The following is a 15,174-nucleotide window of genomic DNA, read 5'->3' on the forward strand; positions in this document are numbered from 1 at the left end:
GTAAAAAAAATCACCATCACTAATTTTCTTGTTAAACAAGTAATGTAAAATTAAATACTTGATGTAGAGAATGATTATGAAAAAAGACAAATACATTAAAATTTTAACTTACTCCTGTAATTTAATATTTTAATGGAACCTGGTTCAAGTACCTACACAGATTTTAGAATTGTCTCTAAATTAGTTAAATTTGGTGATGAACCCCCTTCCTCCTAACTTAAAAAGTTTAAACTGCCAACTTATAGAATAACCCTACCTATGGGCTCCATATCTAAGCTACATTTTACGTATCACCTTTCTTAAGCTTTAAAACAAAAACAAAACAGTTTACTGACTCCAATTTGGGGAGTGGTAGTGAACATAAGCTTACAAGACATTGTATTTTCAAATGTCTAAAGGATTAAATCACACTTAACACACAAATGCTTGTTCTAGATTTGATTAGTCTACCCTTACAATTAAAATAATCTCAAGTTTATTTCCAAGTAAACTTGCTGGTGGAAAAAAGAGCCATTTAAATCACCAAAAAGTTGTAAAATTCAAAAATAAGGCTTTCTTTAAAGATAATTAAATGTGATTAAAGTCTCACATTATCATATGACTTTCAGTTCTATACCAAGTACCATTTTCAGCTGCGATTCACTGTCAGTTAACAGTAACACTGTACAATTATTAAGATTTTATCATGTGCTTTTTAAACCCAGAGAAAGAAAGAACTTTTGTTTTCTATTACTAACCCCAATCTGCTAATCAACTAAATCAAGAAGAAAAAAATAAAGCAAACCAAATTAATAAAACAGTAGTGCATTTTAAAAGAACACAGTTCAGAAAGCCTAACCAAGAATCTTTTGTTACACTAGACTACTGGGATACCTACTCTGTTCTTAGGAGCACAAGAAAACCAACAGTTCATCATAGACAGGATTTAGTTTCTTGTTGCTAATGGCAAACTACTTTGCATTAAGTTACAAATCTCTGTAAGCTCACAAAGCAAACCCTCAGACAAACTCCTGACAAGTGACTCAGTCCCTCACATACTGTGCTACACTTAGCTTGGATCTCTAACGATATTTTCTTCGTCTTCAGGATCCTTCTCCGCCTTCATAACGCTTGAATATTATCTTCCTTGCAATGCAGCACTTGATTAAGAGCAGCCCCAAGTCAGGTACAGTAACTGTCTATTTCTTATTTTTTAGAAGCTAGCTATCTTTCAAAGTTGTCCCTTTGAGGGACCCCACTGGAAAACTTGAACAGCACTCTGCATCCTGCTGCCTCAACACTGCAACACAGACGCTGCAGTGCATGATAAAACTGTCCACATCCGAATTGTCCAGTAAACAGTGTGGAGCCTGTCTCCCATTGGTTGAGTTCTATTTTAGATTCCATAGGACTTGACAGCTGAATGACAGAGAGGAGCAGCTAAGAATATATTGTAAATGCATGCTTTTCCTCTGAGTAATAAATTTCAGGTCTACTGGGGAAAATGACTCAAACATATTGTAAAACATGCTTATTATATAAAAACAAATTGTGTGACATAATGACAACATTTTAAGAGACAAATTTGGTTATTCCTCAGAACAATATTTAAAACCAGTTTCAGTCTTAGGATCATCTAACATGAAGTTATAATAGCCCTGACAAACTCTATTTTAAGCAAACGTGTCACATTTTAATTTAAGGAAACACACAGTAACACTTTCAAATTTTCTCCATTTTATTTTGTACCCCTATCAGTCTCATTCTGCATACAACCAGGTTTCAACTTACAACTGCTGCCAGTCTGTCTCCCAGCATGTTAAATGAGAAGAGCCAGAGGCACTGCCAAAACATTAAATAGAATACATCATGATGAATACTTTTCAACAAATTTTAAATTTAACTCAGTACTTTTAATTTCCAAGTTTAGCACCCTGCCTAATATGACAAGTAAATATTTTATCAGTGGAAAGTCAAATTACCTGGATTCACTGGATTAAAAAAAAAAAACCTGGTTAAACACTAAAGGAGGCAAATACACATTAGACAACGAGCTAGACTATTAAAAAAAATCTCCATTTGGGGACAAACGGAGATTGTCTGCATTCTCTATGATAGCATACTTGTATCAACATTTCTTACATTACCAAGGCCAGTGCAAGTTCAGGGTGGTTTTTTTGTGGTTGTTAGCGGTGGTGTTTTTTGTTTTTTGGTTTTTTTTAAACCATGTTCTCATTACCACAATAGCATGAGAATAATTTACACTTCCTCTAAAAAGACACATTTGGGAAAATTGTTTCATGGGAATGCAAAACATTCCAACACAAGTGTTTACAGGAAGGAGGGAGCTGCTATATTATAGATCATGCTGCCAGTTAAAAATTCTGCTATGTACTTCCACAAGAAATTCGTTTCCTACTAAATTTAAAACATTAGGCCCATATTCTAATTATAAAATATATAAGGGTCATATACCATATCTTATTTTTGAAACAATGATTGTTTTTTTCCCCCAAACCACGAGATATCACAATGGATTCATTTGGCTAAACCCAGAGACTCCGCCCAGTCTGTGTCACGTTCTTCTGAGGAAATCTGTGATAGAACTCAGACCCTGTCCTTTGGGTAACAAAGCAAGCACATTCTTTCTAGAAATAGGACAGCAAAGGCAAAGGAAGATGGAAAACAGGAACAAATAACTAAAGCCATATAAGGAGCTGCCCACACTCAGGAGATAGAATTGTGTGTCCTAGTATTATGGACGTCCTGAGCTGTCTGCCACCTCCCTAGCCTTTGTGGCGTAATCTTCTGTGCCTGCTCTCACACCTTCCTTCATAGCTATTTCCCAAGAGCCCTAGGCAAATTCCCACCTTTGCTGTCCCCTGTACCTATAAGGTTCTTCCCTCCCCTACTTTCAGGTTCTTCTCCAATGTTACTTCCTTAGAGAGGGCTTCTCAGACCTCTGCATCTAAACGGCCCCCAGTCCCACTCTACCCCACCACTCTTTATCCTTGTGCCCTGTTTTACTTTTCTGCAGGGAGCTCATCAGTATCTGCCATTATATCAGATGTTTATCTGTTTATTAGCATACTGTCTGTCTCCTCAGCTCCCCTCTAATTTGACTATATCTAAGGTTTCTTCTGTGTCTGGTTTGAAACTGTAAAACTAATTTTTCAATAAGTAATTTGGTAGCCAGTCACTAGATTCTCACCCATCTTAAGGACCAGAATCCACATCTGCTTCATGAATCCTCTTTCCTCTTGGACTAAATTGTTAAATAGGCTAGATCTGTAACACACATTTACCAGCAACATTGTTTCCCAGTAAACTATCCACATTCAGATAACAAATATCTATTGACCTGAGGTGAGGGCAGTTAGCCCATGAGTGGTTCAGTTGATTGCAACTGAGCAAACAGATCCTGCTGCTCATGGTCAATAAAAGATCCTTCTTCACACTTACTCCTGCACATCCCACACTGCAAGTCTTTCTTTACCAGTCTACAAATCCCACTGAACTCCTCAAAAAGCATTTTAGTTAAAACACACATTCTTCAGAATTTTGCCTGACTCAAAAGTCAGGCAAACCTGGGTTCAGAGTCCAGCTCTGCTACCTACCTGCTGTATACCAGTGAGATAATTTATTTACACTTTCTAGGCATCAGTGCCCTTAACTACAAAGCAAGGATAACAATAGAGAACCTATATGTGTAAAATCAAATAGCTAATAGATATGAATGATCTCAGCACCATGCATGGTAGATGTTTATGCCCAAAAATGGTAGGCACTGGCGATAGTCACAAGTGCTCCAGCTCCTGGTCAGTGTTACTGTTAAAAGAAAAACTTCAGCTGAATTAAATTTAAAGGAGTTTAATTGAGCAATGAACAATTCAGAAATCAGGCAGCCCATAGAATCACAGCAGATTCAGAGAGACCCCAGGGATGCCCTGTGGTCAGAACAAATTTATAGATTAAAAAGGGAAGTGATGTATAGAAATCAGAAGGGAGGTACAGAAATAGCTGGACTGGTTACAGGTTGGTGTTTGTCGTATTTGAATACAGTCTGAACACTCAACAGTGTATGAGTGGTTGAAGTATGTGGCTGCTGGGATTGGCCAAGACTCAGCTATTGTTACGGGCACATACTCCTAAATTAGGTTTTCAATCTTGCCTACCGATTAAGTTAGATTATAGTTCATCTGCAAGGACTCAAATATAGAAGTACAGAGTCCTTCTCAGGCCATATTTAGTTTGTTTTAACATTACTAATCAGAAAAACACTCTTTAAAAAATTAATAAAGAAGTGGCCGGGTGCAGTGGCTCACGTCTGTAATCCCAGAACTTTGAGAGGCCAAGGCAGGCGGATCACCTGAGGTCAGGAGTTCGAGCCCAGCCTGACCAACATGGAGGAACCCCGTCTATACTAAAAATATAAAAGTAGCCAGGCATGGTGGTGCATGCCTGTAATCCTAGCTACTCCAGAGGCTGAGGCAGGAGAATCGCTTGAACACAGGACACGGAGATTGCAGTGAGCTGAGATCGCGCCATTGCACCCAAACTTGGGCAACAAGAGCGAAACTCCGTCTCAAAAAAATAAAATAAAATACAATAATAAAAATCCAACCAAACCCCTAGAAGTAACAATTTACAAGAAATACAGGGGACAGAGAAATATAATAAACTATATCACAAAGACTGCATCACAGGATGCAATCAGAAAGATCTACCATCGAGTAAACCATGGCTTCTTAAACAAAATACAGCAAGATTAAAAAGACAGAATTTAACCTATAAACTGAAAGTGACTTCAGAAACTTACAAAGCAATCGTAAGTCACAGAACTTAAGTACCCTGACTAAACAAACTGTATCTATAAAAATAAAACAATTGAGAAAATACGACTACTGACTGGACGTTGGATGGCATTAAAGAAATCTCAGTAAACTGAGATTTCTGATGTGATAATCTTCTAATTATTTCTGAAAATCCCCATGTTTTAAAAATACATACTGAAATATTTTTAGATCAAATGAATCAAGTAATAAGATGCCTGGTATTTGCTTCAAAAATAATCAAAACAATCAGAGGGCAAACCTAATCTAATAGCACATTTAAAAGATTATACACCATGATCAAGTGTATAATCTTTATTCCTGGAATGCAAGGACGTTTCAATATATGAAATTCATTGTAATATACCACCTTAAGAGAATAAAGGACAAAAATCACAATGATCATATAAGTTGATAAAGAAAAAGCATTTGACAAGACTCAACATCCTTTCATGGTAAAAATACCCAAAAAACTGGGACTAGAAGGAAACTGCCTCAACACAATAAAGACCATATATGAAAAGCCCACTGCTAACATTATACTCAACTATGGAAAACTGAAAGCTTTTCCTCTAAGATCAGGCAGAAGACAAAGATGCTGCTCTGGCCATTTCTATTTAGCATAGAATTGGAAGTCTTAGAGAAATTAGGCAGGAAAAAGAAATAAAAGACATCCAAACCAGAAAGGAAGAAGTTGAAATCATCTCTGTTCTCAAATGACAGGATCTTACTTGTAAAAAAAACTCTAAAGATTATAGATACACACTCATACACACAAACAAAACAAAAACCTGTTAGAATAAATTCAGCAAAGGTGTGGGAAAGAGCACACAAAAACCAGTTGCATTTCTATACAATAACAATGAACAATCCAAAACAAAATTAAACAATTCCATTTACAATAGCATCAAAAATAAAAAAATACTTAGGAATAAGCCTAGCCAATTAGGTGAAAAATTTGTACACTGAAAATGACAAAACATTTTTGAAATTAAAAAGTGACAAATAAATTTAAAGACATCCCAGGTTCACAGGTTTGGAAAACTTAATACCATTAAGATGTCAATACCACCCAAGGCAATCCAGAGATCAGTGCAATCCCTACCAAAATCCCAATGGCATTTTTTGCAGAAATAGAAAAATAAATCCTAACATTCATATGGAATCTCAAGGGACCTCAAATAGGCAGTCTTGAAAAGGAAGAAGAATGTTGGAAACCTCATACTTCCTGATTCCAAAGCTTATTATGAAACTATAGTAATCAAAACAGTGTCAAAGTGGCATAAAGTCAGACATATAGACCAGTGGAATAAAGTAAACAGCCCACAGATAAACCCTCATATAACAGTCAAATGATCTTCAACAAGGTGCCAAGAGCACTCAATGGAGAAAGAAAAACCTCCTCAACAGTGTTGGGAAAACTGGATATCCACATGCAAAAGAATAAAGTTGCACCTTTAGCTTACACCAGATGCAAAAATGACTCAAAATTGATTGAAGACCTAAACATAAGACCCAAAACTGTAAAACTCCTAGAAGAAAACACAGGAGAAAACTTCATAAATTGGATTTGGCAATGATTTCCTGCATGTGACACCAAAAGCTCAGCTACAAAAGCAAAACTAGACCAATGAAACTGTATCAAACTTCTGTGCAGCAAAAGAAACAATCAACACAATAAAAAGGCAACCTACAGAACACACAGAAATATCTGCAAATCATATATCTAATAAGGGGCTAATACATAAATTACATTTTTAAATTACTATGACTCAACAACAACAAAGATTTAAAAATGGGCAAAGGACTTGAATAAAGATTTCTACAAAGATAATATATGAATAGCCAATAAGCATAAGAAGATGTTCAATGTCACTAATCATTAGAGAAAAACAAATCAAAACCACAGTGAGATATAACCTCACACTCAGGAATGCTAACATCCCAAAAAAAGGAATAAGAAAAGAACAAGTGTTAGCAAGAATGTGTAGAAATTAGAACCCTTGTGCACTGTGGGGATTGTAAAATAGTGCAACTACGATGGAACGCATATGGTGATTCCTCAAAAAATTATAAATAGGGCTACCATATGATCCAGCCATCCTACTTCTGGGTATATATCCAAATGAGTTGAAAGCAGGGTCTCCTAGAGATATTTGCATATCCATATTTAGAGTAGCATTATTCACAATAGTCAAGAAGTGGAAATAATCCAAATGTCCATTGATGGTTGAATGGATAAACAAAATGTGGCTTATGCATACAATAGACTACTACTGAGCCTTAAAAAGAAGGAAACCCTGTCACATGCTACAACATAGATGAACCTTGAAAACATTATGCTAAATGAAATTAGCGAGTCAAAAAAAGACAAATACTGTAAGATTTACTTACATGAGGTACCTAAAGTTGTCAAATTTACAGAAACAAAAAACAATGGTGGATATCAGGGCTGTGACAGGGGCAGAAATGGGGAGCTGTTGTTTAATGGGTATAGAGTTTCAATATTCCAAGATAACGTTCTAAAGATCAGTTGCATAACAATGTGAACATACTCAACACATGAATTTAAAATGGTTGACAGTAAATGTTTATGTTATGTGTTTTCAGTACAATTAAAAATAATAATAAAAACATAAATGTAATTTCTCAAGACTGTTTTTCTTTTATTTTCTTTTTTTTTGAGACAGAGTTTGTTCTGTCACCCAGGCTGGAGTGCAATGGCACAATACCAGCTCACTGCAACCTGCAACCTCCACCACCCAGGTTCAAGCTATTCTCCTGGTTCAGCCTACCGAGTAACTGGGATTACAGGTGCACACCACCCACACCCGGCTAATATTTTTGTATTTTTAGTAGAGACAGGATTTTGCCACGTTGGCCAGGCTAGTCTTGAACTGCTGACCTCAACTGATCTGCCCACCTCAGCCTCCCAAAGTGCTGGGATTACAGGTGTGAGCCACTATGCCCGGCCAGCCTATTTCATGATTAATACTAACAAATACTAATTTTTAAAAAATCAATCAGGGCTTTGGGAGTATAGGTAAAACAAGATTGGCCACAGGTTAATAACTGTTAAAGCTGAGTTATAGGTTCATGGGAGTTCATTATAATAAACTATTCTCTCAACTTCTGTATATTTCATTCACTATTAATAAATTAGCTGATGTATACAAATTTAAACTGCAATACATCATTATCACCAATGCCTTTCACTGAGTCATTAATGTGGCTCCTAAAGCAGCACACCCTTTCCACTCTAATCCTTTAACAAAAGATACCTCTCTGCTTCAAAAGAAAGTATTAACATTTCAACATATCTTAGTGAGTCCACAGTCATATACTTACAACGTAAGCGCCATAATATCAAATGAAAGCCTTCTAAAAGGAAGTAGTAATTTTTTTGAGGGGTACTAATGTTTACCATATATTATAACAAGTAAATTTCTACAGTCAGTTATTATTTTGGTTTGAAAAAGAGACGTTCATCCTATTCAGAATGCAGCAAGCCAAAGTATCTATGGTAAAAGACAAATATAGTTGTTTCTGGAGAACAAACATTTTAACATAAATCAGTTATTTCACTAGGTAGATCTAACTGGATAACTTTAAACTCTACATCAACATAAAAAAATCACTTAAAAGTTTTGACATTGACTCTCATATTAATATCAATTAGAAATTCATAACTTTTCCAGATATATAAAATTTTTAATTTGAAAAGTAATGTATGTTTTGTGTAGAAAGCCTAGAATACATTTAAGTTTATAAATGAAAACCGATATACCCCATAATTCCACCATGCAGAAATAACCATTATTAAAAACTTTACATCTAGACTCTTTTCTGTTAAAAAGTCTAAACAACATTTCTTTAAGTCTATGAGTCCAATACTGAATATTTATTCAATATTTAAGAAAGTCTCCTAAGAAATTTATATGCAAATAGACTTTAACATATATGCAAATCCATATGAAATATACTGTTTAATGGCTAGTCAACAAATCATAGCTAAAATGATTAGGTGACTAGTTTTAGCCTAAAGGTAATTTATATAGGATGATAGCAAAACTTTGATAGAAAACTGCTTAAAGCCAAGAGGAGACATCCTGAACAAAAGTATCTAATTCACAGATCTTAATAATTTTGGTGTCATGGATCCCTTTAAAAATCTAATGAGGCAGGGCGTGGTGGCTCTCGCCTAAAATCCCAGCACTTTGGGATCACTTGAGCCCAGGAGTTGAGACCAGCCTGGGCAACATGACGAAACCCTATCTCTACAAAAAATACAAAAAAAATTAGGCATGGTGGCGCACACCTGTAGTCCCAACTATTTGGGAGGCTGAGGTGGGAGAATCACCTGGTCCTGGGAAGTCGGAGCTGCAGTGAGCCAAGTTCGTGCCACTATATTCCAGTCTGTCTGTTAGAGCAAGACCCTGTCTCCAAAAAATAAATAAAAATAAATCTGACGAAAGCAATGGACCCTCTTTTTATTTATAATTGCATATACGCACTCGATGAGATAGGAAAAACCAAACTTTTCCCAACTCTCACACTCACCACAGAATACTTCTGTGACCAAATGCAGAGAGGTTTTCTCCACTTACGGAGCAATTCTCCAGCACACACCATCTGAGTCTCCTACAATTTAACTCATTTCTGACACTAGCTACCTGGACATAGTGTCAGATCGCACAGAGCTACAGACTCAGTCCCATAAGACTGTCACTCCCACCCTTCAGATGCCAATTGCAAGCCCCAGCTTGTGACCCGTGCTTCTGACCAACTGCCTGTAAATCAGGGTTCCCATGACCCATGATTAATTTGCTAGAGCAGCTCACAGGACTCAGGGAAACACTTTACCTATGCTTACTCATTTATTGTAAAGGATGTTACCAAGCTTGCAGATGGAAGAGATGCAAAAGGCAAAGAATGTGGGAAGGGGTGAAGGGCTTTCTTGCCCTCTCCTGGCTTACCATCCTCCAGGTGCCTCCACATGTTCAGCAACCAGGAAACTCTCTGAACCCTGTCCTTTTGGGGCTTTCATGGAGGCTACATTACATAGGCATGACTGATTACATCACTGGTCATTGGTGATCAACTCAAACATCAGCCCCTTTCCCCACCCCTGAGGTTGGGGTGGGCTGAAAGTCCCAACCCTCTAATCATGGCTTGGTCTTTCTGGAAGACCAGTCCCCATTCTGAAACTATCTAGGGGCTCCCAGTCATCTCATTAGCATACAAAGGCACTCTTATCTCTCTGGAGATTCCAAGGGTTTTAACAGTTGTGTGCCAGAAACCAGAAACCCCGACTCTACTTAAAAAAAAAAAAAAAAAAAAATTGCAACAAAATAATCACTAAACACCTATGTGTAAAGGGATATAAATATTTCACTCAACATTCAAATATGTATGATCAATTGATAGTGCCAAGCCCCACATTTAGGGTGCTAGATACACCCGGAGGAAGAAAATAGACATGACACCCGGCCTCAACCAGGTGACTGGAATTAAACTCAGTCACTTTCTTCAACTGATCTCACAGTATAATAAGGCAGACAGACATGTATATAAACATGCACAAAACAATTACAGTATAGTATAACACCACCACAATAATTATGTGTGCAATACAGAAATAGTTCAAAAGAGGGAAAGTCAGAAAAGTTCTACAGAGAAGATGACTAACCTATCTATTAAAAGGTAAGCAGAAAATCAGGTTGGAAATACCACCACAAATTTAGGAAACGACAAACGCAACCTGTGGCCTTTTATGTTCTACAAAGCACTTTATATTCATGATATACATATCAATTAAAATCTACATGCAAATGACTCAGAAACACATCCGCAACCCAGGCTTCTCTAAGTTCCAGGAATATGTATGTATCTCCATGTACCTTCTTTATGATTCTTCTTGAGTGTTTTAAAAGCACCTACATGTCCCAAACCAAAAACATGCTCTTCCTCCTGAATTCTGATCCTATTCCAGGTTTCATTGACACAGCAAAGACATCAGAATCCATCTGGTTGTGCATAGACAGAAATCTAGGTATTAATCTTGACACCTTCCTTTCCTTGGTCCCCATCACCAAATCCTGCTGATTTTACCTCCCCACGTTACTGAAATCCACCTGCTCATCTCCATGTCCATTGAAATTACCCTATTCCAAGTTAGTACCATCCCTCACCAGGATGGCTGCATTTATCTCCTAAACGGTTTGTTCTCATTCATTCTAGCCCCTTTCCTTGTGTTCTCCACACTGCAGTCAGTAATTTTTCTAAAATGGAAACCTAATCATACCACCACCACCACTTCCCTATATCCTGTCCCACCTCAGTTAAAATCCTTTCAGTAGCTTTCTATTGCTTGTAGGATAAATATAAAGTTCTTTGACGGAGTCCAAAAAATCCCTGCACAGTGCTGCCCTCACTTGCCTGCTTATATCATATGGAAAGTTAACCCTGTTTCTCATTTTATACATGCAGAAAGGGAGTCACTAGGAGATTAGGGGATTTGGTCTGCTACAAGGCAACTGTAATTCGTTGCAGAATGATTAAAGAAACCTGTTGTATTGACTTCTTGTCCATTGCTCTTTGTACTAGTTATGCTACTTCCATTTCTCTAATCATCTGGAAAAAATCTTCAATGTAAAAATGCAAGTATCTTTTTAAAATTTCCACGTAACAAACTTAGATATCCTTTATAGCAAAAAGGATGAAAACTTCCATATTTGCATACGCAAACTTTCATGAAGCGCCTACTACTGTCAGGCGTGGAAGACAGCCCAAGTCTCTCTTCCCATGGAACTTGATGTTCTAATGAAGAAAGATAAGTAAGCAACCAAGGAAAACAAACTATCACGTAAGAATAGGGAAAGAGGGCCGGGCGCGGTGGCTCACGCCTGTAATCCCAGCACTCTGGAAGGCCGCGGCGCGCGGATCACGAGATCAGGAGATGGAGACCACGGTGAAACTCCGTCTCTACTAAAAATACAAAAAATTAGCCGGGCGCGGTGGCAGGTGCCTGTAGTCCCAGCCACTTGGGAGGGTGAGGCAGGAGAATGGTGTGAACCTGGGAGGCGGAGCTTGCAGTGAGCTGAGATCCGGCCACCGCACTCCACCCTGGGCGACAGAGCGAGACTCTGTCTCAAAAAAATAAATAAATAGGGAAGGAGATGTGATGAAAATGCTGAGAGTTGACTGTTAGGTTGGGTAACTGGAAAAGGCTGTTGTAAGAACCTGATCTTGAGGGTGATATCCGAATGACAAAGAATTTATAACCCAGACAGTGGGAACAACTAGTGAAAGGGGCTTGGACATCTGAAAGAAGGCCAACATAGCTGATGCATAATGAGTAAGACAATCCCAGGATGAGATAAGAAGGCAGACACCACCAGATCTATAATATGAGATTCCTCAGTTTTATCATAAACATTTTTCAAAAGGGACTTCTTGAAGGATTAAGGCAACTGTATTTTCATGAAGTTCTTTTGGTCACTTTGGGATCAAGTCTACAAAAATAACTCATCCTGACATACTATTTTTTTTCACTTCCAAGAATTTATATTGAGCAATATTACCTGCTGAATCTTAACTTGCTTTGAAATGTTTACAAGATGAATTTATCTTAATATAATAGATATCTTATATACCTCACCCACTTCAGACCTAGAAATCTAAATAAACTTTACAATGAACTATGCTAAAAAATCTACCATAAAAATAGCACTCCCCAAAACAGTTTCATAAACAGTCACCATCCTCCAGATAAGGCTCCAAGAAAAGAAAGTCTTCTCCAAAGGGAAAAATATATATCCTAAATAAAACTAAACATCATTGGTGTTTAGGCAAATTCCCCCAAAACATCTAATTAACAAAGTACAGCAGGCTTCTATAGTACCCTATAATTACCAGCATTCTCTGTTACACAAGCTGTATCACAATTCAAAACAGCAGAGAGCAAAGCTTACAAAGCATAAACATTCCTTGAAGATTAGGCTGCACAATTAAGAACTGTTCTACAGTTCATTGGATTGATGATGGCTAGAAGTATTCCCCCATTCCATTTAGTCCAAAGGTTATTTATTCCTCCCACTTATATAACAGCAAATTAGAGCTTATGTAACAGAAAAAGAAAAGAATGCTAAAATATACCAGGGAAACAAAAGCTGTACAGCCAGCTTCTTTCTCCCTGACCCCTGACTCTCTTCTCTTTATTATTTCCCTTATCCTTAGTTAATTATGCCTCATTCACTTCTGTTATCCTTCCATTGTATGATTTGAAAGTATGTAGTTTGGACTCAGTGGAACAAACAGAGGAAAGGGAAAATTATATCCTAAAATCATTTTCCTGACCAAGGCAAGAACAGGCTTAATCTCACTTTACTGGATTCTTCTACATAAAAATATAAACAACAAAAAGATGATGATGATTTAAATAATAAATCTAACCTCTTCAACATCTAAGGTGGCTATCAAATCTGAAAAAAAAATTTAAAGAACTGGAGTCAGAAAGACTCAGAAAGCACTGCTTTGCCAAGATTTCCTAACCACCCAGTTTGATTCTATTCTAGTCTGTTGTATAAATACCAGACTGTCTACCCCTCCCTAATGCAGGTATTTGTTACTTTATTAGAACTGTCTGGGCACTTAAAACAGTTTATTTAAAATATAGACAAGATGTGGCTTCTCCACGTTTAACAGTTATCATTTATACTGTAATATTTCTTATTTTACCCTTCCTCAAGAGGAGATGCATTAAATTACTAAGTAAATATATACATAGACCTTAAACAGAACAAATTATAATGTATATCATACAAGAATGAAGCTTTCAGGCTGGTTAACATCTTGTTTAATATTCCCTTAAAAATGCTAAGATTGGTTATCTGGAAAAAAAAAAATTTTGTTCCTTGATATTTTTTGAAAAGTGTATTCAAATTAGAGTTCTTAAAAAGCCTAAATGTCATAAGTAAAAATTTTTAAATATAAAGCTAAAAACCATAGAGGATCATTTTGCCTTCTATCTCTATATACACCAATGAACATAGTAATACTTATGGTGAATTTTAACAAATATTTTTGCCAATGTTTGATATGTATCTCAAAACAGGAGAGTTTTAGAAAGCATTCTATGTTTATTCTCAACAAAGTAAAAGGCAAAATAGATACACTTATTAAAGAGCCTCTGATGGGGTTTGATCACAATAAAAACCAACAAAAGATATTTTTGTACCTTTGGTTTTTTCTTGGCTTTGCAAAGAAATATTAATTAAACAAAAGCTACAACTCAAAAGACTCTTCAAATACTAAACTGAAAACAAACATTACACTATTAGCCAATATTTTTAGAATGTAAAATGTGAATTATAAGGTTATATATATAAAAGCAGAGGGTTATAGGAAAGCATATGTTTTTGTAAACCTATTAAAAGTTAGCTGCTCTTCCTTTTATTAAATGAATAATACTTCTGCACAAATGTATAACTTTCCCCCAAACACAGGTATTTCACACAGGATTTCCTTCCAGTGAGTCTTAATACATGTCTCCCATATTAAAAATACATGGCCAAATTAATAATGAGAAAGAATGTTTGCTCTCATATTTAGATCTATAATAAAAACACAGCATTATAAATAAGGATTCTATTTCAAAATCGCTGAGGAAAACCTCTAAGTGTTGTATGTACACAATTATTAAACTTGAAGAACCCTTCAAGTCAAGTCAAACTGTTATTTCTACTTTCCAAATAGGGTATAAAGGAACTAACTAATTTAAGGCGGTGGATGATGCAGCCACTGTCCATTTCTTTCACTGCTATAAGCCCAGCCCTTTGCAATGTGATTGTGCCACTCCTCTCATCAAGAAACGACATTTACTTCCTCATCCGTTGAATCCGGCCTGGACTTGTAACTTAATGTGACAAATACAATGTGGCAGAAGTGACCTTTCTTGCTGCTTCCACTCTACTCTGGGAATGCTGCTAGCATGCTGTGAACAAGCTAGCCCCCTTGAGGGTAGGAGAGCATGACAGAAAAAGAGCCCAGCCACCCAGTCATGCCAGCAAGCATCATGTGCCAGACATTATCAGTGCTGCCATTTTAGACCATGCAGTCCTCGTGCAGCCACCAGACGACTGCAGCCACAGGAGTGACCCCAGACAGACCAGATCAGCAGAACCACCATGTAGCAGAGTCCAGCCCAAATTGCTGACCTACAGAGTCATCAGCAAATAAAATAGTTGTTATAAGTCACTAAATTTAAACCTAGGACTGTCTGAATCCAGAGCCTAGACTCTCTCCACTAACTAAAGCTGCAATTATTCTTTGGTTGAGAAATACAAAATCTTACATCTTGTAG

At 36.9% G+C, this 15,174-nt stretch overlaps 1 protein-coding gene across 3 annotated transcripts in view; it reads right to left on the bottom strand.

Moving 5' to 3' along the window:
- The window catches only part of UACA (uveal autoantigen with coiled-coil domains and ankyrin repeats), a 101,496-nt gene that overhangs the window by 43,934 nt on the left and 42,388 nt on the right, over positions 1 to 15,174 (bottom strand). Inside the window, exon 1 of one of the 3 annotated variants that reach the window (XM_011969117.1) lies at positions 878 to 1,307. The exons of the other annotated variants lie outside the window; for them this stretch is intronic. Within the exon in view, the coding sequence (XP_011824507.1) occupies positions 878 to 916 (39 nt within the window). The 5' untranslated portion in view covers positions 917 to 1,307. Of the gene's footprint in view, positions 1 to 877; positions 1,308 to 15,174 lie in introns of those variants that run through there. 3 annotated transcript variants of the gene reach the window in all.

The sequence above is a fragment of the Mandrillus leucophaeus genome, unplaced genomic scaffold, assembly GCF_000951045.1.
Source record: "Mandrillus leucophaeus isolate KB7577 unplaced genomic scaffold, Mleu.le_1.0 Scaffold12, whole genome shotgun sequence".
In the NCBI taxonomy this organism is placed as follows: domain Eukaryota; kingdom Metazoa; phylum Chordata; class Mammalia; order Primates; family Cercopithecidae; genus Mandrillus; species Mandrillus leucophaeus.